Source organism: Myxine glutinosa, chromosome 3 (genome assembly GCF_964187855.1).
Source record: "Myxine glutinosa chromosome 3, kmMyxGlut1.1, whole genome shotgun sequence".
In the NCBI taxonomy this organism is placed as follows: domain Eukaryota; kingdom Metazoa; phylum Chordata; class Myxini; order Myxiniformes; family Myxinidae; genus Myxine; species Myxine glutinosa.
In genome coordinates, this window is record NC_136263.1 from 176174542 (window position 1) to 176199541 (window position 25000).

General features: G+C 41.6%; 1 protein-coding gene across 2 annotated transcripts in view; it reads left to right on the top strand.

Moving 5' to 3' along the window:
* LOC137423035 (hematopoietically-expressed homeobox protein hhex) overlaps nt 1-25000 on the top strand; it is a 65459-nt gene that overhangs the window by 5676 nt on the left and 34783 nt on the right. The window contains exon 2 of one of the 2 annotated variants that reach the window (XM_068109812.2): nt 15464-15642. In XM_068109812.2, the coding sequence (XP_067965913.1) occupies nt 15464-15642 (179 nt within the window). The remainder of the gene's footprint in view (nt 1-15463; nt 15643-25000) is intronic. The other variant, XM_068109813.2, reaches the window with a different exon arrangement.

Genomic DNA, 25000 nt, shown 5'->3' on the forward strand with positions numbered 1-25000 from the left:
TCCGTTTCCAGGTACCGCAAAAACGGCTGAACCGATCGCAACGAAATTTTGGGTGGGTAATCCTGGGACCCCCTGGGGTAAAATAGGCTCTATTGTTGTTTCCAATTTCAGCTTTCGTCTCCAGAATTTTCAGGTTTGGACTCCCGCCTAACGTTATTGTCCTGGGTACCGCACAAACGGCTGCACTGATCGCAACGATACACCTCCAAGCCCGTGGGATTCCCACGGGTGACCCCACTAGTAACACAAATTTGATTATACATGTTTTGTGCTCTTTTGAAGAGCTTCTGATGAAGAAGGAAACCTTCTAATGCCTTTTTTGAAGACCTAACGTATGTCGTTAGAAAATTCCATTTGTATGCAGTGTCCACAACGCATTACCTTAGATTGTGACTCCTGCTTTATCGTATTGATTTGCAAAGGTGTTTATGTTTCAGACACTTGAAAATGGATACACATGTTCATTACTGGACCAGAAAACATAGGACAATCCAAGTGCAGAGTTATGAAACGTAAAACGCTTTTGCAAAATTTATATATATCTAATTTTCGATACAGTCGGTCATCCCGCTTCACTCTGCAAACACTCTGCCGATGGCATCCAAGGCCAACTCCACTCTTGGTTTACTGGCCTACTCTACTCTCGTAGCCATTGTGTGACTCTCAACGGAATCCTTTAATCTCCTCTCCCTGTCAAGGCCGGAGTGCCATAAAGCGGTGTTCTGGGCCCAGTCCTATTCCTAATCTTCATCAACCATTTTTCTGGAAAATCCTCTTTATCTCTTTGCTGATGACGCCATCCTCTGCCATGACATCCCTTATCCTTCAGGCAGGCAAGCAGCAGCCTCTTCCCTCTCTTCAGACCTTGACATAATCACAAGTTGGTCAAACACTTGGAATATGTCATTCCAACCTAACCAATCTCACACTCTCACTATCTCTCTCTCTCTCCCCCCGAAAGGACTGTCTGGCAATCATCTCCGTCATCTACTTTCTCAACAATCCTCTTGAAAAAGTTTAGTTACTCAAACTCTTGGGTCTCAATATCAGCCATGATCTTTCTTGGGCAAAACACACTTCAAAAATTGGCCTCTAAAGCTAGTCAGCGACCATCCTCTGTTGTGCAAGTTCCTGCATTGGCACACCTGAACTCCCATATACCAATAAGGTTTCTTCAACGTTTTGTATGAAATACAGATGTTGTGTCACACTGCAATGAGGCAACTTACATAAATACATCAACTTTCATTTATGTACACGAAGGTGAAGTGACGGTCGGAATGGTGCGTGAAGAGTGAAAAGGTTGTTGGGAAATTAATCTGCAGGTCGATGGAAAATTCCTCTACCCTCTGGTCTGGCACCCATTTTTCACACTTTGCTCAGCTTGTTGCCATGGAAACCAAAACCTTCAATATTATTAGAATCTCCCATTATGAAGCGATTAAACAATCTATGGGCGTATCGCTTCGCCATCGCAGACTGGTCAGTGGTCTCTTTATCTTCTACCATCTCCTTCCTGGTATTGCACCCTCTGCATTTCGGTGCTTTTCCCACTCCCCCCCCCCCCCCACCCCCACCCCCTAGTATTCTACAGGCCTTGCATGGTCCACCTATCAACCCTTTTCTGGTGAAACTACCTAAATCCAGGAATAATGCTCACCTCCACTCATTTGTTCCTCTTTTTTCCTGCCATTAATGACGTCAATGTCATTTTTCCCTCCAGGTCTTCAAGACAGCTGTTCACCACCATCTCAGATCATCCCCCATGCAAAACCATGAACTTTTCCACACCATTTACCCCCTCCCAAGCTCACCCCTTTCCAAGTTTCTAGTTTTTCCTTCCTGAGAGTTTGCTTCTGTATCCATCTTCTTGTCCACTCCGTGCATCCTCTCCTACGCCTCATTCTTCCCCACATTCCTTATGTCTGCAAGTCTCCCTCTATTTAGTCCCTCAACCCTGCTGTTGGTGTATTTACCCCCCTCTCATTCTCCTATTCCTTTTGTTGTTATGCCCTGATGTTCATGTTCCACAAGCCTTAAATTTCTATACAAAAAAAGAGTCTCAACAAACAGTAAAAATGGCATTTTTCTGCCCAAGCAACAGCGGGGAAGGCAATGGCAAACCGCCTAGTGCAATCCTGTCTTGGGCTGCTTTGGCAGAAATTACCCTGCTTTTGTTGGGAATGAGGTGGGGGGAGAGAGAGAGGGAAAAAAGAGAGAAGAGACTAGAGAAAGATTACACAACAATCTCACATAAAAAGCCAGAACTAAACTGGTGGAGGTAACGAAATCATGATGTCATGGCACCTGTCAGGTATAACGTTTGTTACTTGTGAATAATAGTCTGGATGAAGCATAAGAGAAAACACGTAAATCTCCGAAGAGAGTATCTCGTTACCTCCATGTTTGCAGACCCAGTTGACATCCTGGAGGCTGTGCTGTTATGGCTATGAATGTTTTTCCAACACTCCTTGTTTTTCTGCAATCATGGCACAGCAGCCACTGCCTTTTGTGAGTCATCCGATGTCAAATTTCCTATCCTGCTCTCTTTATATACTAAGCCCAGCAGGATGGCGCAGAGGATCGACATAACGCACTTACCTTGGGGCTGTCTTGTCTACTACGATTGGGCTATGTCTACTACGATTTTAAGCCCAACTGGAACGGCACTCGGTAGAGAGCATACCCTCCGCCAGGTTGAACAGTTTAAGTTTTGTATCCCACTGATAGGTCGGATCTGGATTCGGACCTAAACCAAAATCGAATCAGCTTGTTCTTGTCGCCTAACCAACTCATCCACCAAATTTTGTCATAACTCGTCCATAACTTTTTGAGATATCCTGCTGTATGTCGTTTTTGGCCCTTTCACTCAACAGTGAAGAATCACTTATGAATTAAAAATTGTAGTATCCGGATCTGTAGTCCGATCTTCACTAAAATCGAATCAATTCGTCCTTGTCACACACCCAACATGTCCACCACGTTTTGTCCGAATCCGTCCATAACTTTTTGCGATATCGTGCTGTATATCGGTTTTAGCCCCATTACTCAATGGTGAAGAATCGCTTAAAAAATTCTCTGTTCCAGATCCGGATTCGAATCTTCACCAAAATCTAACCAATTCTTCCTTGTCACACACCCAAACCCTCCACCAAATTTCGTTCCGAATTTGTCCACAAACAGATAAACAGACAAAGGGTGAAAAAATAGCCTCCTTTCACCTTCAGTGGCCGAGGTACCTATCGACTGTCAGATTGGTGCTTGGTAGACTGGGCATTACAAAGTGCACTGTCCCTCGGGTTAATGATATTAAGCTAGGTGGCCGGTGTGCTAACATTAACTGATGGTCGTTATCTCATATCCCATAGCGTCATGAATAAGGAGTAGGTGAGTTATTGCTGATCCCCTGTCGAAATAACCAACAAGTACAAAAGTTCATGTTCAAATAACTCCAGTCGACCATCAGATCTGGCCAGCAAGTTTGTGAAAACACTCAGCCAAAATTTTGTACTTGTCGTACAAATTTGGTGGTGGTGGTGTTAGTAGTAGTAGTAGTAGTAGTAGTAGTAGTAGTAGTAGTAGTAGTAGTAGTATTACTACTACTAGCAACCCCCACCAAATCAAAGGTGATAAAATATTATTGATACCCTCTGTGTAAAACCAGGTGGCAGGAGCACCAATAACATGGAGGGTGGTAGAGCATCACCACAAACTGCACAAAGGGTTGTCCGCAACTGCTTAACTCAATTAAAGACTCCATTTCCTTACATTTTAAGCAAAGTTTTGGGACCAGTGATTCCAGATTATTCTCATTAACTTTTTTTGCTATCAATATGCATCGCAGACCTTAATTTTGGCTTTCTTCACTCATTATTGGACATAATGCTTTATTTTAATTTTTTTATAACAAATGGATATATAGTCAGAGGTCAGGGCTGTGTGCTTAGATATATCATGTGCTTTTCCCATGTTGTGCCACAGAGTTATTCTTCTTTAGCTCAACACATTAAAAAAAAAAAACATGTTCCTTGTTAACATCGCCATAGGCATATGCGAGGGTATTGCATTTGAGTCCGTTTGTCTGTCTGTTTGTTTGTTTGTCCGCACATAATATATACTGTATATATGATTTGCTCTGCAACCATTGGTCCACTTGACAGGAAACGTTCATCATAGGTGCACCTCCACCTGTAGAATTTTTAAATGATAATTATGACTTCATATGTTACGTGGTATGGCCGCCATCTTGGAAAAACCGAAAAACTTTGCACCTCGATATCTCCGAAAGCGCTGAATTGAAAAACCGAAAAACTTTGCACCTCTATATCTCCTAAAGCGCTGAATTGAAAAACCGAAAAACTTTGCACCTGTATATCTCCGAAAGCGCTGAATATAAAAAAATGAGACAGGGCTCATTGTAAAGAACTCTTCATCGGGAATAACATATGTTAATGATGATGTCATAAGTGCCTCCATTATGACGTCATAATTCGACAAGTACAAAACTTCAATCGATCAAGATGAAATTGATTGAGCGTCATCTAGGGATAAATTGGTGGAGAAAATAAATAAATAATTATGACGTCATCGGTCACGTCATTTGGCTGCCATATTTGTTTTAACACAAAAGCCTTAAAAACCATTAAAAACACGTCCTGGCGAGTGTTTGCAATCTCTGACTGCTCTTTCTTGTTCCTCTTGCAAATCCAAGTTTTTTGTTCGCCACCTCTCAATTGTTACACGTTTTCCTTTCACAAGTTGAGTCCTCCGTCTATATCCATGTAATCCCATCCTTATAATACCTCAAGTTGTTCAAAAGCTCCATCTCTCTTTCAACCTTTCCTTGAGCCTCGAAACATAATCTATACTATGAGTGAGATCTATCTGTCTGTCTGTCTGTCTGTCTGTCTGTGTGTCTGTGTGTTGCCAATTTTCTCAGATAGCCAAACAGATATTTTTAAAGATTTCAGAGGTTCATCAGTGAACGCTGGGGAGTGATTTAGGAAAAAACACAATTTTCTTTTCTAATTGTGAAAAAAAACTTTGGATTATTTTGAATATATCGTAACTTGGGCTGAATATCAGCATGTAGAAGAAGACAGAGGTGATGTGGGTTGGGCAGCAAAGAAAATAAATGAATATCAGGTTAGAGAGGAAGGAGATCAGACAAGGAAATAGGTTTGAGTATCTGGGTGAACAGTGACTGGGGATGATAAGTCAGACGCTGAGGTGCGGCGGAGGATTCAGGTGGGTATGAATGTGTGGATGATGGTGGAGGGTGTAATGGCAGACAGAAAAATTTCAAGGAGATTGAAAGGAAAGGTTTTGATGTCGTGCGTAATGCCGGCCTACCTTTACGGTTTGGAGATGGTGGCACTGACTGAGAGAGACATCAACAGAGGCTGCAGGTTTGCCAGAACAACTGGGTCAGGAGGATTGGGGGAGTGAAGAGGGTGGATAGAAGGAGAATGGATGAACTGATGGAGATTGGTGTGCAGATGAGCTTGATGGGGTGATTGGTTAAATGCAGGCTGAGATGGGCTGGACACATGGTGGGGGTGGGAGAAGAGAGAATGGAAAAGAAAGTGCATAAGTTGAGGGAACAAGGTAGGAGGAAAAGAGGTAGACCATGGTTAAAATGGGGGAGGATTGTGTGAAGAGGGATATCGGTAAGGTGGTGGTGGTTGGAGAGTGGAGAGAGGTGGCTGAGAACAGAGGGGATTGGAGGAGTGTTGTGGTCAAGGCAGGGCAGGAGCTTGGTACCACCGGACCTCACACCATATAAAGGTAAAAGGAGGAGAACTACAACAAATTTTAGATATACTGTATATATTTTAATCACTGTGGTGCCACAAAAATGATTTCTTCAAAATGCCAACAGGATTAGAACAGCAACAGGTACACCTGTAAGTACAGTCACGTGAAAAAGTAAGTACACCCCATGTAAAGTTTTGACTTTTTCAACATATTTCAACATACAGCTATATGATCTTCATTACAACAATATTGACAGATAAAGGTGATATAATATAACAAATATCATGAAACATTTACATTTTGTAGTCCACTGTATAATTTAAATAAACATAAATGCAAATTTCGCATGTGGAAAAAGTAAGTACACCCCTACATTTATCACTATTTAAAATACCTAAAATTAGAATCAGGTGCACCAGCTGAGGTGCAAATGATTAGAACATCGTTAGAGAGGATCTTGGAGTAACCCGTCTTATTTAAACCTCAGACATTCAGTTTGGTTTGCTCTTTGTTGTTGAAGTGTGCGCCATCACCATGCCTAGATCAAAAGAGCTCTCTGAGGCCTTCAGAAAGAAGGTTATAGATGCCTACGAGTCTGGGAAGGGATTTAAAAAGATCTCCAAACAATTTGAAATCAATCATTCGACTGTCCGGAAGATCATCTACAAGTGGAGATGATTCCAAACAACCGCCAACTTGTTCAGGCCAGGCCGCCCCAGCAAGTTCAACCCGAGAGCAGACCGCACGATGCTGAAAGAAGTCTCTAAGAACCCCAGAATGTTATCACGGGACCTACAGGTAGCTCTTGCCACTGTTGATGTCAAAATGCACGAGTCTGCCATTAGAAAGAGGCTGCACAAATTTGATCTACATGGGAGGTGTGCCAGGAGGAAACCTTTGCTGTCCAGAAAGAACATCATGGCAAGACTAAAGTTTGCCAATGAACACCTCGGCAAAGACCAGCACTTCTGGAACAATGTGCTCTGGACAGATGAGTCAAAGGTAGAGCTATTTGGCCACAGTACCGGAAGACATGTTTGGCAAAAACCAAAGACAGCATTTGACCACAAGAACCTGATACCAACTGTAAAGCATGGAGGTGGAAATATTACGGTTTGGGGCAGCTTTGCTGCATCAGGGCCTGGGCAGCTCACCATCATAGAATCCACTATGAATTCTTCATTGTACCAGAGGGTGCTTGAGGATATTGTGAGGCCATCTGTCGGAAAGTTGAAGCTCAACTGAAGGTGAACCTTGCAACATGACAATGACCCGAAACATACCAGTAAATCTTCCAAGGAATGGCTGAAAAGAAAGAAATGGAGGGTTCTGGAATGGCCAAGTCAAAGCCCGGATCTAAATCCCATCGAGATGTTGTGGGGGGATTTGAAACGAGCTGTGCATGCAAGAAACCCCTCAAACATCGCACAGCTGAAAGAATTATGCATGGAGGAGTGGGCAAAAAATTCTTCCAGTCGATGTCAGAGACTGGTAGACAGTTCTAAGAAACGCCTACTTGACGTTGTGTCTGCCAAAGGGGGCAATACCACCTATTAGAGCCAAGGGTGTACTTACTTTTTCCACATGCGAAATTTGCATTTATGTTTATTTAAATTATACAATGAACTACAAAATGTAAATGTTTCATGATATTTGTTATCTTATATCACCTTTATCTATCAATATTAGTGAAATGAAGATCAAATATCTGTATGTTGAAATATGTTGAAAAAGTCAGAACTTTACATGGGGTGTACTTACTTTTGCACGTGACTATATTGTAAAAGTTAGGTTGATCCCAATATCTGATGTACCAAGGCAAACCTGGGACATGACAAGCGTCAAAACTGCTCTGAGTTTTGTTTTCTCTTGTGTTGTTTTTATCTACTGTGCCACTCATGATTCCCAGATGTATCTTTCACATGAATTGACTTGCAAAAACATTTGCTTTAGTTTTAAGTCCATCGAAAGCTCAGCCACTGTTTGCCTTTCGACTTAAACCACTTTCTAAAGATGTCCACTGTTTGTTACTCACATCATCAATAAGCAAATCAGAGTAGAGTCAACACAACATGCTTTTAACTTGCCTCACATATGCGCAGAGTCGAACATCTGTTAAAAGGAAAATGATTAAATAGATAGATGCAGAGGAAAGAGGTTTCTCAGAACGGGAATTTTTTCAGTGATTGTCACTCCATATATTTGTTTCCTGGACGTGGACAATTGAACGCCGGGATTTAGCCAAATGGGTAATTTTTTTTTTAATACCAGTATTCATATTTGAAGGTACAGTACATATAAAGTTTATTATGCCTCCCCCTAGTTACGCTCGTCAGAGGAGAGGGTATTGCATTTGAGTCCGTTTGTTTGTGTTTGTCTGTTTGTTTGTCCGCAATGAATAAATATGATTTTCTCTGCAACCGTTGGTCCGATTAATAGGAAATTTTCAACATCGGTGCAACTCCACCTGTATAATTTTTAATGATAATTATGACGTCATAGGTCACGTGGTTCGGCCGCCATCTTGGAAAAATCGAAAAACTTTGCACCTCTATATCTCGGAAAGTGCTAAATAGAAAAATTGAGACATGGCTCATTGTAAAGAACTCTCCATGGGGAATAAAATATGTTATTGATGATGTCATAGGTGCCTCCATCATGACGTCATAATTCGCCAAGTACAAAACATGATCCGATCAGATCAAGATGAAATTTCTTGAGCATAATCTAGGAATAAATTAGTTTAGAAAAAAAAATAATGATGACATCATCGGGCACGTGGTTCGGCCGCCATATTTGTTTCAACACAAAAGCCTTAAAAACCACTGAAAATACATCCTGGCGAGGGTTTGCAATCTCTGATTGCTCTTTCTTGTTTATTATGCTACCCCGCTCTCATAGTTTCTTATGCCCCCGACTCCATCCCTGAATGTTCATTGAGGATCTTGTACATGGATTACTCGAAGAACAAGGATATTATTTTGTGAGCAAACAAATGCATCACAATGTATGCTGAGATGAGCTGACATGTACTATACACTTTGCGGAGCACTGTTGCTGCTTAGGCAGTTTTTTTGCATACATAGTCAAGACTCGTGGAAGAGTTAGAACACAGAATGGATCAGGAGACAACATAACAAAAGGAAGGAACATCAGAAAGAGTAGGGGGAAATGCCAACAGTAGGGCCAAGGGAGGAAATATACGGAGATGGAAAAACAAGGGATGCGGGTAACGATGAGGGGTAGGGAAGAACACAAGGGGTGGACAAGATGGATACAGAAGCAAAATTTGGAGGGTGAAGGGGGGAACTGGTGGAGAAAAGATCATCGTTTTGGTTAGAGGGTGATCTGTGATGATGGTGAACAGCTGTCTTGAAGACCTTGAGGGAAGAAAGAGGTTAAAGCGAATTTGGAAGGTGGTTCTGCAGACGGGGGAAAAAAAGAGGAACAAATGAGTGGAGGTGAGCAGATATTCTGGATTTTGTGAGTTTTACTTGGAGGGAGTTGCTGGTGGACTGCGTGCATCCTGCAGGCAACTGGGAGGGGGCGACAAAGCATGGAGAGGGCAGAAGGTGCAAGGCTAGAAAGGGGGTGGAAGAAGACAGTGAGACCACCGACCTGCCGGCGATGGTGAAGTGATAGGCCCATCGACTCAGCTTCGTCGCGGGAGATTCCAATGATCTTCAAGGCCTTGGTTTCCATGGCGTCGAGTTGAGCAAGGTGTGAGGCAGTGGCCCAGAGGGGAGAGCAGTATTTCATCAAGCTGCGGATGAAAGCATTGTATTTCGAAAGGTTATGGTAAACGTTGTGCTGGGTGGTTTTCCATTGCCTTCCCAGAAGTCAGTCAAGGCAGGAATTTAAAATTTCTTCACGGTGCTGGTGGTAGCTCACCTACTCTTCACAAAGGACATCATGGGATTTTTAACATTCAACAACTATTACAACCAGACCATCTGAAAGTGTGGTCACAAAGGACGCCCGGTTTAAAGTCCATATGAGAGACGGCAGGACCGAGCACATTGTTGCATCACCTTACAAGTGAAACACCAAGATGACAGTTTAACTCTACCAGACTGAGATTCCCACCCAGGCTAGAAAACTCACTGGTGAGTGTACATAGGTCTTCTCAATCCTGCTTAGCCAATAATAACATGATTATACAAACATATGCATGCTCGTCCTACTAAGTTCAGCAAGTTTGAGGTGCTAAAATATTCGGCTAAATAGCTTTTTCTTCCAGAATGTGATAGGTTCACTTGATTACAAAATTTCTGCCTATTTGCCATCTTTTAGGGACAGCCAAAGCAGAAAATCTGGAAGAAAAGCACAAGCAGAAAACTAGACATCTTCAAAGAGGAGGTCAAGAGAAAGCAGAGTGAGCATATGAAAATGGAGAAGTAGAAGAAATATGGAAGAATGTGAACAAGAGACCCTTGGTACGACCGCTGAAAAGATGGTGGGGAGAACCAAGGGAGAAAATAAAAACAAAGGAAAGAGAGATATGGTATCGTGGAATGAGAAAGTGCAAGATTTGAGTAAAAGGAAGAAGATGGCATACAAAGAATGGAAAACTACAAGAAAAAATCAGGCAGGAAAACAGTATATAAGGTCATAAAGGGTGAGGCGAAGAGAACAGTGGGTAAAGCAAGATGGGAAGGAGCATAAGAATGGTAGGATATATTAGAAACATCAGAAGGTGAGAAAGCCATTTATAGAATACCAGCTGAATGCACCCGGCGTTGCCCGGGTTCTTTTTGAATGAATTTAATCTTCTGTACTAAAAAAAGGAATAAAACGCGGCCTTGTGAAGCAGCGGAGTTTGACTATCCGGCCGCGGCCGCATTTCGTTCATTTACTACTACTAGGGTATGCCCGTACTATATATATATCTAAAATTATATCCCCCCCCCCTCTATTTACATGAAATGGTTTGGTCCATGAAATGTTTTGGTCCATTCGCAACGCCAAAGCGAACGGCGAACGCTTTACATGAAATGGTTTGGTCCATGAAATGTTTTGGTTCATTCGCAACGCCAAAGCGAACGGCGAACGGCTTGCGAGTACAGTGACAATCCCCCCCCCCCCCCCCCCTCTATTTACATGAAATGGTTTTAATTAGTTTTAAAACATAGTTTAACGCCAACATAGCGGCAACATAGTTTGCCAACGTGAAATAAATGAATACGCTCTCAAATGTGCCGTCCGAGGCAGAGTGTGTTCGCCACGTTCGGCACACGCGATAGCTCGCTGCTCTCTGATTGGTTGAATCGTTTTTTGGACATAGCTCGGTAAGTAATTGTCCAATTAATATGAAACCTTGAAAAGGCACATCCTCGGGTCCCCAGCAATATACCTGGCAAGTTTCAAGTATATCGGACCGGTAGTTGTCGAGAAACAGCGGTCGCATACACACAGAGATTAGTGGAATTATAGATAGATAATTCATCTTTTACCTGCGACCGTAGAAGATTGACTACTATAATTCAGCTCAGCTTTTAATTGCGAAATGGGCCCAGCCCGGCCGAGGCGGCCTCGACCGGCCTTGCCACCTAGCCTATAACCTTCCTGGGGCCCGTCCCGACATTTTTAGTTATTTTTGAATGAATTTACTGCTATAATTCAGCTTTTACTCGCGGCCGTAGAAGATTGACTACGATAATTCAGCTCAGCTTTTAATTGCGAAATGGGCCCAGCCCAGCCGAGGCGGCCTTGACCGGCCTCGCCACCTAGCCGAAAACCTTCCCGGGGCCCGTCCCGACATTTTTTGTTTCAGAGGTTTCCTCCTATCTTTCACCGTTCAGGAGATTAGCGCGTGCAGACAAACAAACAAACAAAAACTTTCTTATATATATATATATATATATATATATATATATATATATATATATATATATATATATATATATATATATATATATATATATACTGTATATATATATATCAAGAGCACGACAGAAGCAAAAGGAATACTTGGGGGAAGTGTGTGCAGTAAAAGATGATGCTGGCTAGATATTATAATATGGAGAGGAGGAAATCAAGAGAAGGTGGAAAGAATACATTGAAAGATTACGAAATGTGGAAAATGAGAAACAGAACACGGCTGAGGCACAGAAAAGTGAGGGATGTTGAAGAGGATGTTTGAGAAGCACTTGACAAAATGAAAAGTGGGAAAGCCTATCGACCATCTGAAATTGCGGTAAAATTAGTGAAGGCGTGAGGGCTCGGGGGAGTAAGGTGGATGATATAGTTGATTGGAAAAGATGCCGGATGAATGGAACAAGAGCATAATACTATCAGTTTTCAAACAGAAAGGATATATCATGGATATGAAAACTACAGAAGGATCAAGTTGATGGAGCATGCAATTAAGATATTGGAGAGGACTGTATCTCAAATATTAAAGGAGATTGTGAAAAAGGAAGAGATGCAGTACGAATTAATGCAAGGAAGGGGAATGTTGGATGCGATGTTAATCGTGAGACAGATCCAAGAAAAGCTGCTGGAAGGAAATAAGAAGCTGTACTGCTGATTCATAGATCTAGAGAAGGCATATTATAGTATCTCAAGAGGAGTGGTGAGAATAGGATCTCATGATAAGTGGTGTCGTGGTGTTTGAAGAAGGGTGTACCAGAGAATATTTTTAGGATCGTGATGGAAATGTGAAAGCGAGCCAGCAGTACGGTACAGTAGGGCAGTGAACGGGGACTCACAACATTTTGGAGTGGAAGTAGTTTTGCCCTCACACCATGTGACTTTTCCTAGAATGAATGTCATCATCCAGGTTTCAGACTCTGTTTGGGTTTTTCAGACCTTAGTGAACTAATACATTGCATGGAGTCATTATTTATACTACGACAAGCGTTTTAGGAGTATCCGAGCAGATGTTTGATGCATCTTTCGTGTATACAAGAAGCAGAATAAAATCTAGGATGTTACCTTGTGAGATGCCAGTTTATACAAGTGACATAGAGTACAAAAAACAAGGTCAACTTTATTAAAGTTGCCATTTTATTACTCCACGCACGAGAAGCGAAAAGCGGGCTTAAGCAATCGGTTCACTTCTGTCTGTCTGTTTGTCCTGTCTACAAACATCAGTTTATGGTCGAGGAACAACTTAAGGAACAACTTGATTTCAATTGAATGTTATATGTTGAACATGAATCGGAGCAGGAATTAGAAAACGAACCTGTAGTTTAGCAGTACTTTGGCTCTGAATTTAGCGCAATTGTGCATGCAGGGAGAGGATTGAGATAATATTTTTATTCTGTCTGTCTGTCTGTCTGTCTGGCAATCAAACGAAATTGAAAATCATTCCGAACAGCAAATTCACTGTTTTTAAGGACCTCATAAAGGACACAAACAACAGGCACGAAGATATATTTATGTGTTAAATAAGGTGGTGTAAGAGACTGACTGCATCAACGGCGGTAAACTTCCTGAATTTATTTTATTTTACAACCTTTAAGATCTTTATTTTATTTTAATGGAATTATATACTTCAACAGTGTAGAACACAAATTGCTTTTTTGACACATTCAAAACCCTTCTGTTTCGCAGGACTTGGACAAAATATTACGGCATTTTACATCATCGTGACCAATCAAATTTGACGGTCATGGATCACACCCAAGTCGTCCTTGTTTCTCAAAACAGCACAGGGTGATGTGTTATATGAAATCTAGTTTATTTGGCTTCCATTGAGGTTACCACTGGAAGCCTATTGTTCTTGTAGGAATTATTGTTATTCTCACACATTTTGTGGAGACGATTCTGAGAAAACCGTTATAACTAGCTCTACAAAACTTCAACTCATTATTTTATTTATATATATATATATATATATATATATATATATATACACATACCAATTTAACTTAGTGCATCATGAATTTTGTTTTTGCAATTTTGACTGACATTGGCTGCCATTGCCTATGATGTCATAAACTTTAAACATCTTCTCCAGAACCGCTGAACGGATCAATGCCAAATTTTACAAATGTGATCACCGAGCTATGGGGATAAAAATTTGTGAAAAAAAAGGTCATCAGTCACATGGCTTGGTGGCCATATTGGATTTTAAAATTAAACTTAAAAAACCTATTTCTCCGAAACCGCTTTTCCGATCGATACAAAACTTGAAATACATGTTTACATTCCGATGTGGGAAAATATTTGCAAACTATCACTTCATCAGTCATGTGATTTGGCCGCCATCTTGAATTTAAGGGAAAAAAAATAAATAATATTTTCCAGAATACCTCTTAACGGATCAATGCAAAATGTTAAACATATGATTAACTACTGATATGGAAAAAGTATTTGTAAGCTATGACGCCATCAGTCACGTGATATGGCAGCCATGTTGAATTTAAGGAAAGCTTTTAAACATCTTTTTCTCCAGAACTGCTGAACGGATCAATACGAAATTTCATACATGTCATACATACATACTTTCAAAAGATCAACTCCCCATGTGGAAAAACGTTTCTGAACTATGACATCATCAGTTACGTGGTATGGCGGCCATATTGGATTTAAGGAAAATACATTGCAAATCCATATCTACTGAACCGCTTAACCGATCCAAACCAAAATTTACAGATATATGATCGACTACCGATGAGGAAAATTTATTGAAATGAAGACATCATCAGACACGCGGTATGGTGGCCATGATGCCTGGAAGCCTATCATCACTGCCCGCAGTTCTATTTGTAGCTTATTCTTTCTCATGCAGCACAAGGCTGTGGGGTAGCATCATTGGCTGTGGGTGCAGCTGCACCACTGATGCAATGCCCTCTGTAATTTAGGACGGAACTTGAAATTTGTTCTGGGTGCTAGAAATAGCTCACCTACTCTTCGCAAAGAACACCATGGGATTTTTGATGTCCACCAATTGATGTCGGAAGATGGGCCGCCCAGTTGAACGTCACTCCGAAGAAGGCCCACACACTGATGAATCACCCTGCCTGTGAAACACCAGGACGACAGTTTATATTGCTAGTTCGGGATTCAAACCCAGACTAGACAGCTTAGAGGAAAGTGTGCATACCTCTAGGCCATCCTGCCAGCCCAATTGTCGTTTTTGGTGTTGATGTTTTGTGTTTTTGTGTTGATGTTGAAATTGTTAATTAATAAAAAGGCAATTAAACAAATGGGTGAATGATTCTGGGACTTTCTGTAAGGAATAAGCAGGAAAGCAGTTATTTTGTAATATCCCTCGTTGACGATATAAATGAAGAACGTCACATCCAGGCTAGTGGAAGAGTGAATACACTGAAGGAATCAGGATGGACCAGGATAAAAAGAACAGTAGAGAGAGTGGAAGGGATGGGGACACCAACAGCCAGTTGACTAGGACAAGATAGAGGGAGACTTGGACAGGCAATGTGTGTGGGGAGGAATGGGGGGCAGGAAATGATGCATGGGGTGTACAAGATGGATACAGAAGGAATCTCTCAGGAAGGAGAAACTGGATATTTGGATGGAGGAGGGCTTGGGAATCTGAGGGGGTTAATGCGGGTAGAAAGTATCATGGTTTTGGATTGGGGATGATCTGGGATGGTGATGAACAGCTGTCTTGAACCCCTGGAAGGAAGAATGAGATTGAAGATAGAGGGAAAAATATACGTAATTCTAGAAGAGATTCCCATTTCTAGGCTTTGAAATATGACTTTATATAACCCTTCTTTCCTTAATCCCACAGGAAAACCTCTGCTTTGGACACCATTCCTGCCGCGTCAAGCTCACAAGCGTAAAGGAGGACAGGTGCGCTTTACAAGTGAGCAAACTGTGGAACTGGAGCGTAAATTTGAGCGGCAGAAGTACCTCTCCCCTGGAGAACGGAAAGGATTGGCAAAGCTGCTGCAGCTAAGTGAGCGACAGGTAGGCCTAAGCCGAGCCTGAATCACTTTTGGTCAGGGTGAACAAACTTTCACACTACAAGCTGAACATTGGACTTTGCATTCATACCTGTGTTTCCTCAATTTGTTTTTAATGCTGACCCAATGTTACATCTCCTAACCTCTAAGTCTTCACCTACAGAGGTGGAAACTTCATCTTTGTTTTCATCATTCTTCATCAAAAATCCCATGGAAACCAATAGAGACCAGTTGGACATTTCTATGGGTCTCTATTGGAAATTACGGCTTCTATTGGTTTCTACAGGAACCAGTAGAGTTTCCAGTAGCAACTTAACCGGATTCGGTTGAAACCAATATAAACCATTTGATGCAACTAGCCTGAAACCCATATAAACCAATAGGAACCTTTAAGTTCAACTGTTCCTGTAAAAACCATTAGTTAACTGTTCTGAAGTCCAATTTACAATGGGGTTTTTATGGGATTGGCCAATTGGTTTTCTATGGGATTTCTGACCTGGGTGTTGCTTAAGACAAAATGGCTAAAATTTCAGAAGATCTGTTTTCAAAAATTTCACAAGCAAATATGACAGGCTTGAGTATCCTGATGCTCAATGGCAAGGAGCCAATACATTGTTTAAAATGAATCTATTACTTTTTACTTTATTATTTGAGAACTACATGAAAATATACTTTCCTTTACAGACCAGTGGTGCTATTATTAGCCCGTCCACCCATGTAGCGGGAGACTGTGTTTTGCAAGTGTATGTGTGTTGTTGGTTGTTATCTACATTTGCGGGTTTCAGAAGGTTGAACGGAGTCCTCCCAGGTGTTGAAGTATCCACCTCCATTTCCGTAAGGGGTTGGCATGATTCATGGACCAAGCAGTGAGGTTTTATTGTTCTCAAAGTTTTGTTCTAAGGGCTCTTTTCAGAATCGACACTGAGTCCCGTGCAGCTTCCGACTGCAGTTTCTTTTGTATTAATATTCCCAGGGTTGTTTTTTTAAAATACTCGTAAGGTTCTTCTTTATCACTGTCATTGCTCCAATAATCACTGGTACAATTTTGGTGCTCGTCAGATTCCAGGATATTTTTAATTCATTTTGTAGGTCTTGGTATTTGGTAATTTTCTTGATTTCTGCATTTTTGGGCCAACATTTCTGGGAACTGACACCTCAATTAGCAATTCCGTTTTTAACACTTAAGTACTATATCCGGTTGCAATGCTTTGTTTTCTATGTCCATGCTCGATGGGATCATCAGGTCGTATGTGAGCGTTACTTCCATGATTCCAATTTCCATGAGTTTTCTGGGACTGGGATATTGAATTTTTTGGCAGATGTGCCAGTGGATTACTCTACATAATCTGTTGTGCCTTTATATGTATAGCTGCTCTGACTTGAGTTTTTTTTTACATCCCGATAGGAGGTGGATAATGCTTTGATTCTACCTTACCGAACCTACACTCGTCCGATTGTTCCAGTCTTCTTAAAGCCATTCGTGTAGTGTCCTTGGTCTTGTGCATTAATAATAATTCATTCTCCATCCCAATTGAGCTGACCTCTTCTTAGCCATTCCAATGAGTCTTCTTTGTCTATCCTTACTCTGCCCAACTCTTTTTTAAATATATATCTTCCTGTTATTTTGTCGTTCTCACAGTTGTCGGTGTATATCTGTTGATATTTCACTTTTTTTTTTCTTCCGTCTTTTTTGCAATAATTGGGGCTGTATTATTTGCTGTTTCGCTTTAATGTGTGACATTTCCATGTGAAAGTTGAATGTGAAAATAAGCACCTGTCTTTGGAAAACATGTGCGAGGTGCGTTAGGGATACCTTCTCTGGCTTGCTGTATTCGTGTTTGCATACAAATTGGATTCTGTAGTCTGTTGAACTTTTCACGTATTCAGCCAATCCAGCAGTTGACATTCTGTACACTTGGTTGAACTCCATCAGGCTGCTGTCTCCTTCTCGTCCCAGCAATTTCATTCTCGGGATGCATTGATTTTTGGAGAACATTTTGCGGATGGTGAGGAGTATCCTTGTTTTGATATCTAGTTTGTCGATTTCCTTTTGTGGCCAGTTTATTATTCTGCAGCTACATTGGAACACTGGTATTGACTAGTTGGTTGATAGCTTTGATTTTGTTTCTCTTGGTGAGATGTGTTTTCAGGATCAGCCTGGTTCTAGGCAAGTATTATTTGGCAATTGTTTTGCACAATTGTTTGTGACACATTTGGTGGCCCTCTTCTACTCAGAGGTATTTATATAATGATTCTTTGTCTAGTTACTGTATAGTTCTATCTCGGTTGATTTGTATGTTGTCCGTTTTTGGTGTTTTACCTTGTATGAATGTACACTTGGCACATTTATCTCGGCCAAATTCCATTTGGATGTCATCGTAATGCCGTTTCATTAATTTCAGTTGTTCTACCATTTTTCGTCGTTTGATGCAAAGAGTTTTAGATTTTATTGGTATCATGGAGTATGGCAGTACTCCATATAGTGGGATAATCATGGGAAAAAATTGCTGCCGCATCAAATGTGTACAAAGTGATATTCTGAGAAGATAATATAGACTATAGAGTGAGGATATAAGCATTTTTAAAGCCAAACTTCTTATTCTCGAGCATTTTCTGAACTACCAAGGCTTGGAAACAGGCGAGAATACATCACTAAAGTATCACATCAGCAGATCGCTATATTGCCAAATTGCACTTCTTTGTCTTCTTCTTCTCCTCTAAAAACAATGTTTAACTGTTGCCCAACCGAACACAATAATGGCTGAAGTGATTAATGTGACTCCAACACGAGTAAGTTACCATGTGCCTGGCCTATTGCACGCAAAGCAAAATTTTAAATATACAGTATACACAACATTAAGCATTTTATGAATATAAATCGAATGCAACGATGGACTCAACCAAAACCCCCCCCTCCCCCATCCCCAAAATCAGCTGCTACAAGTAGTAAAATAATTTAATAACATATATGGATGTAATCCATACCAAGATTACAGAATATATAAAACATTAAGCGTTTTATGAAATTAAATTGAACATAAATGTGGATTCAACACCAAAAATAAATAAATTATTTCAACACCCAAAAAACAAACAAAAACAAAAACACCAGGATTGTGGAAGGTGAGGGGGGAGGGGGCGGGTCGATTGATTGTGAATATTGGGTGTGGCCATCTTCTAGCCCCCAAAGAACAATGCTGCCCTCCAATAGGTGATACACACTGATATCTTTGGGTTCTTCATTTACTTTATATATTCTCCCTTGAAAAAAACACCCGAAACAAGAAGAAAAAAAAACTTTAAAAATGTAAAAACATAAAGGGATGAAATCTCAAAAAAAGAACAAACAAACAAGGTAGGGATGACACTACAATACGTCACCACAATACGACACCAAAATCCTCTTATAATTACCATCACAACATCTTTTGACGTTGTTCCATCACAATCCCACAACAAAAGTAAATTTCCACATAATTAGTGTTTGTAAAAAAAAATCATTGCCCTTTTACTACTGCCTGCCTAGTTTCAAACTGCATTCTCTATCAAACTGCCTCTGATGATGAACCTCATCTTACATGGATTCGTGTTCATTTTAGGGATCCAGTAAAGAATGGTAATTTGTGTTGCTTATCTGGAATGAACAACCTTCTTGCTTTTTGAAAGATATACTTGGTGCTGCGTCAAGTCTATTTTATTTTTATTGTCACTTATTTATTTTTAGGTCTTCAAAGGTCGACTCTGCAAGCCCAATTCTTCCAAAAATGTTTGCATTTAAATTGTTATACCTACAATCTTGACAGTATAGATAGTTTCATATTGTCGTCATTCCACATCCGGTATGTTGGCCATCCGCCATTATGGAGGTGAATGCCCCGGGGGCAAGACTAAATTCTTCAAATGAAAATAACGTCATGTTCTATCAACAATACTGATCTACTACACTGTTATGGGCTGTACAAAAACAGGCAGGAAGGACCAAAGTTCCGTTCTTTCGTCTGCTGGCACAGCAGCTGGATTATTATTGCGTCCATAGAGAACAACACAGCAGCAATGTGTGTGCACGCCTTTCCCCGGTCCTGCCATTAATTTGAATTGTGGTGTGAGTAGCTTCACATCCTTCTGTATTATAAGCCATTGTGTCAGGGCTGTTTCACTTCGTCTCTGAGAGTGAAGAACCAATAAAAAAGCACATTTTTATGATATTATATTGTTATGTCGGGGGGGTGGGGGTGGGGGGAGGTAGAGGAAAATCTAGATCCAGTTAGATCTGCATAGGTAGGTACTCGACTGTCGTGATAGGGAATCTACCTGTAATAAGTTATGTTTAGCACGAATGTCGGAATAAGTGCGTATCTGTGTCCCCGCCGCGAGGGGGGCAGGGCATGCTAATTAGTACAGGGATTATGGGTAAAATTCCCTCGTTTGTCGTTCCCTCTGTGAGCAACCCAGTGTCCCTTATGGCAACGCACTCCTATAGACACTTAGATAGATCCCTTAGTGCACACATTAATGAAATCCCCTCCCTTTCAATAAGACTTACAGGAAGAACAGGCAGGAAGCGGCCGTGTACAACGCCGGCATGGGCGTCAAACATCGTGCTAACAAGCAAGAGCCACACCCAGGGAACATGTGATTGGTTGGAGTAAGAAGCTGTCCACTGATTGGTGGAAGGAAAGTGGAAGGAAGCGGCACACTGATTGGCCACCGACCGTGGACACCTCGGCCAATCAGTGCGGAAGGCGCGAACACTCGGCCGATCAGGGCGGAAGGTGCCAAACCATTACTTAAAAGCAGGACGCTGGTTGGAGGACAAGCGCCGGTGACGTTAGAAGGTGGAAAGACCACAAAGAAGGGAGGGCCTGATTGGTAACGTGGGAGAATTGACGTCAGACCACGGGGGACAAAACGACTGGCTGGCGGGTTTTCTGGGGTTCGGTCATCGTCTTCCCTCGTGCTTCTTCCCTGCGTTCTTCCCTGTTCGGTCGTGGTCTTCTTCCCTGCGTTCTTCCCTGGTTCCTGTCGACTTCCCTGGGTTATTCTTTGTGCCCTTGGTGCTTGGTGCTTGGCGGTTGGAGCGCGGCGGTTGGAGCACGGCGGTTGGAGCGAGGCTTGATGCTACGAACCGCGGGACCACTCGTGCGCCCGACGAGCGGGAGGTTCGGGGCCGAGCAGAGTGGGAGCGAGGCAGACGGAGGCCTGCTTCACGCGAGCGCCGGAGCCTGGACGATTCCTGACAACGCTACACACCCAGACAGATAAGCTTGCATTCACAAGTACACGACGGGACATTTATTTTATTCATTCTCCCTTTGTCTTGTATTTGAAATCTGTGAGTGGGGACGTCCCAACCTAGAATTTAGTTTTATCACCACGTTTCCCTGTCCCGATATTTATTTTGAATAAACCCTTCTATTATTTTCTCTTTCATTCCAAATCCCGTGTCTGTTTTGAGTTAATTCCCTACAGGATCGAGGGCTGCCCGGATCGCGCCAGGTAAGGGCTAGCCGCTTCTTCCTCTGCCTTCTTCCTCCCCTACTAGCATAGTCAAATCCGTAATTGATCGTCGCCTCCATTATGTCCATTTGGGCCATCCGCGACCCTACGGTATTAACCGAGGGATTCGCTTGACAATATTTAGGGTCTACAGACATATAAATTTACAATATTTAAATTTACTACATCATTTGCAATGGGAACTGCATTGTGCATACAGTTAGTAATTTACTGAATAGGATTACTGGATACTTGTATTGATATATATATATTTTATTGATGTATATATATATATATATATACATATATATATATATATATATATATATATATATATATATATATATATATATATATATATATATATATATATATTGTTACAGATCGCGGTTTAAGATGTTATTTACCGAGCGGTGGTATTGCCGCGACCGTTACAGGATCCCTGACTCACCCGATTCACCCAGAACTTTGGCCGTATCGCACCACAGCTGCCCAATCTGGGAAAAGACTGAAACGACGAAATGCAAGAGGAAAAGGAATAAAACGAATAGACGGACAGAAGAGTAATTTGATTTATTATTTACACAAGCAAAAAGGAGCAATCAAGGTTTATTTACAACACATAAGACGCAGGTGACACAGTGCAAATTTTAGCTTACCTACAGACTTAATTAAATACCCAGGGACAGAACAAACAAAACAAACTCACGTATACAAGAAGGGTGGAAAGGCAGGAGGTGGATGGCTGGAGGGAGAGGAAAGGTCCAAGGGGGTCCTGCAGCTCAACCGGCGCGTTTAGCAGCCGCCGTTCCTTTACGGTCCTGCTCCAAACCGCCGTTCAGGCCCCCTTTGGCTGTTGGGTGTTCTTGCTGCGGCGGCCTCCGCTGCCTTCCCAGGACTTGTCTGACTCGTTGGTCCACACCCTCAACTCTTTCTTGGTCCCTCACTCTTTACCACCGACTCCTCACCGCAACCAACGCAACCACTTGACCACCACCTCTACTGGCTGACTCTTCACCACTCTCCACTTGACGACCGACTCTCAACCAACTCAGACCAACTCACAACTCACTTCCGTTTGCGCCTTTTATAGCGCCTCCAGCGATTCAGCCGCCGGCGTTTTGGACACGCCCATCGGGGTGCTCACCTCGGCCCTGGTTGGTCGCGCGACCCTCGGGCTCCCCCCTCGATGACGACGGGCGGGTACGCCCCTCCTCCCCTCTATGACGAGGTGGAGACACGCCTTTCTTCTCCGACCCTGCCTCGTGGTCAATGGCGGTTATTGGAGGGGAGGTGATTGGGAATCGAGGGCTCAGCAATGACGAGAGGGGATGTAATTGGCAATCGAGGGTTGGTAATCACGAGAGGGGATGTAAAAGGGAATGGAGATTTTGGGGATGGGAAGGAAAGGGAGATTTTGGGGATGGGAAGGAAAGGGAGATTTTGGGGATGGGAAGGAAAGGGGATCTATTCTCTTTCACTGGTGCAATGGAGTACTTCAATTAATGGGAGACACAGCCTTACCCTAAAACACAGAATAAGAGATAACTATCAACAGGGGTATTCTATTATTTGGCTGATGTGTATGCTTGTGGACTAATTATGGGATGCCCTTTCACCTTTACACAGCTCCGGAGGTAGGGGGCGCAGAATAAACAATAATAATAATAGTACAGCACACAATCAAAAAATATACAGTCCTCATCTCCGCAACAATATATATATATATATATATATATATATATATATATATACATATATATATATACATATATATATATATATATATATATATATATATATATATATATATATATATATATATATATATATATATATATATATATTCCCACAACATGTTGTGGGAATAATCTTTAAGGGTTATTTAAATGTTTACAAGAGCAAAGAACAATCGTTATTTATTAGCTTGTTTAGATAAGCATGACGTACTATTTGTGCAATAGATTTACATTGCGTATGTACAGCGAGATGTTTGTTTTCCCTACCCTACTGTTTTGTCCTCCCTATTCAAACTTCTGGCTGTATATTTCCCCTCGCCAGATTTGGCTATTGCATTTGGGTCCGTTTGTTTGTCTGTATGTTTGTCCACACAGAATAAGTACGTTTTCTCCACAACCGTTGGACCGATTGACAGAAAATTTTCACCACAGGTGCACCTCCACCTGTTGATTTTTTAAATGATAATTATGATGCCATAGGTCACGTGGTGCAGGCGCCATCTTGTAAAAACCGAAAAACTTTGCACCTCTATATCTCTGAAAGCACTGCAGAGAAAACTGAGACATGGTTCATTGTAAAGAACTCTCCATGGGGAATAACATATGTTAATGATGATGCCATAGGTGCTTCCATTATGACGTCATAATTCGACAAGTACAAAACTTCATCCGATCAAGTTGAAATGTCTGAAGCGTCATCTAGGGATAAATTGATGGAGAAAAATAATAATAATGACGTCATCGGTCATGTGGTTCGGCCGCCATTTTTGTTTTAACACAAAAGGCTTAAAATCCACGAAAAATCCTTTTTCTCTGAAACGGCTAAACAGATTGAGGCACAATATTACAATACTAGCGGGGTCACCCGTGGGAATCCCACGGGCATGGATGTGTGTGACATTTCGACATATTGAGTTAGATGCTGCACCTGCACATTCAGTTATATAAAATGGTTACTGGCAATTGATCACATCCACAAATGATGTAATCCACACAATTTATGTACTTTACATAACGTTAATAGGAATACATGCCCGTGTAGATGGGAAATACAGTTTGTTTGAAATAAATCACAAATATCAGAAGAAAGTTTTTAAAATTTAGAACTATTCTCACTCAGAGTTAAACATCACCGTAATATTATGCGGTTGCTTCAACGTTTTCGGTGAATTATATGTCATTCCCATCTACACGGGCATGTATTCCTATTAACGTTATGTAAAGTACATAAATTGTGTGGATTACATCATTTGTGGATGTGATCAATAATTGCCAGTAACCATTTTATATAACTGAATGTGCAGGCGCAGCATATAACTCAATATGTCGAAATGTCACACACATCCATGCCCGTGGGATTCCCACCCGTGGGAATCCCACGGGCATGGATGTGTGTGACGAATTTTAAATATACTAGGGCATGCCCGTACTATATCGATATCTAAAATTATATCCCCCCCCTCTATTTACATGAAATGGTTTGGTCCAAAGCGAACGGCTTGCGAGTGGTGACAATCCCCCCCCTCTATTTACATGCAATGGTTTGGTCCAAAGCGAACGGCTTCCGGAGTTTGGTAAAGAAATCGCCATCGCGTGCACAAACGCGCAGGAAAGCGAATGAATCGCAAATTCGTTTTTATTAGTTGTAAAACATAGTTTAACGCCAACATAGTTTGCAAACGTGAAATAAATGAATACGCTCTCAAATGTGCCATCCGAGGCAGAGTGTGCCCGCCACGTTCGGCACACGCGATCGTTCGCTGCTCTCTGATTGGTTGAATCGTTTTTTGGACATAGCTCGGTAAGTAATTGTCCGATTAATATGAAACCTTGAAAAGGCACATCCTCGGGTCCCCAGCAATATACCTGGCAAGTTAAAAGTATATCGGACCCGTGGTTGTCGAGAAACAGCGGTCACAGACAAACAAACGTACAGACAGACAGAGATTACTGGAATTATAGATAGACTAGGGCATGCCCGTACTATATATATGCCCGTACTATATATCTATCTAAAATTATATCCCCCCCCCTCTATTTACATGAAATGGTTTGGTCCATTCGCAACGCCAAAGCGAACGGCGAACGGCTTGCGAGTACAGTGACAATCCCCCCCCTCTATTTACA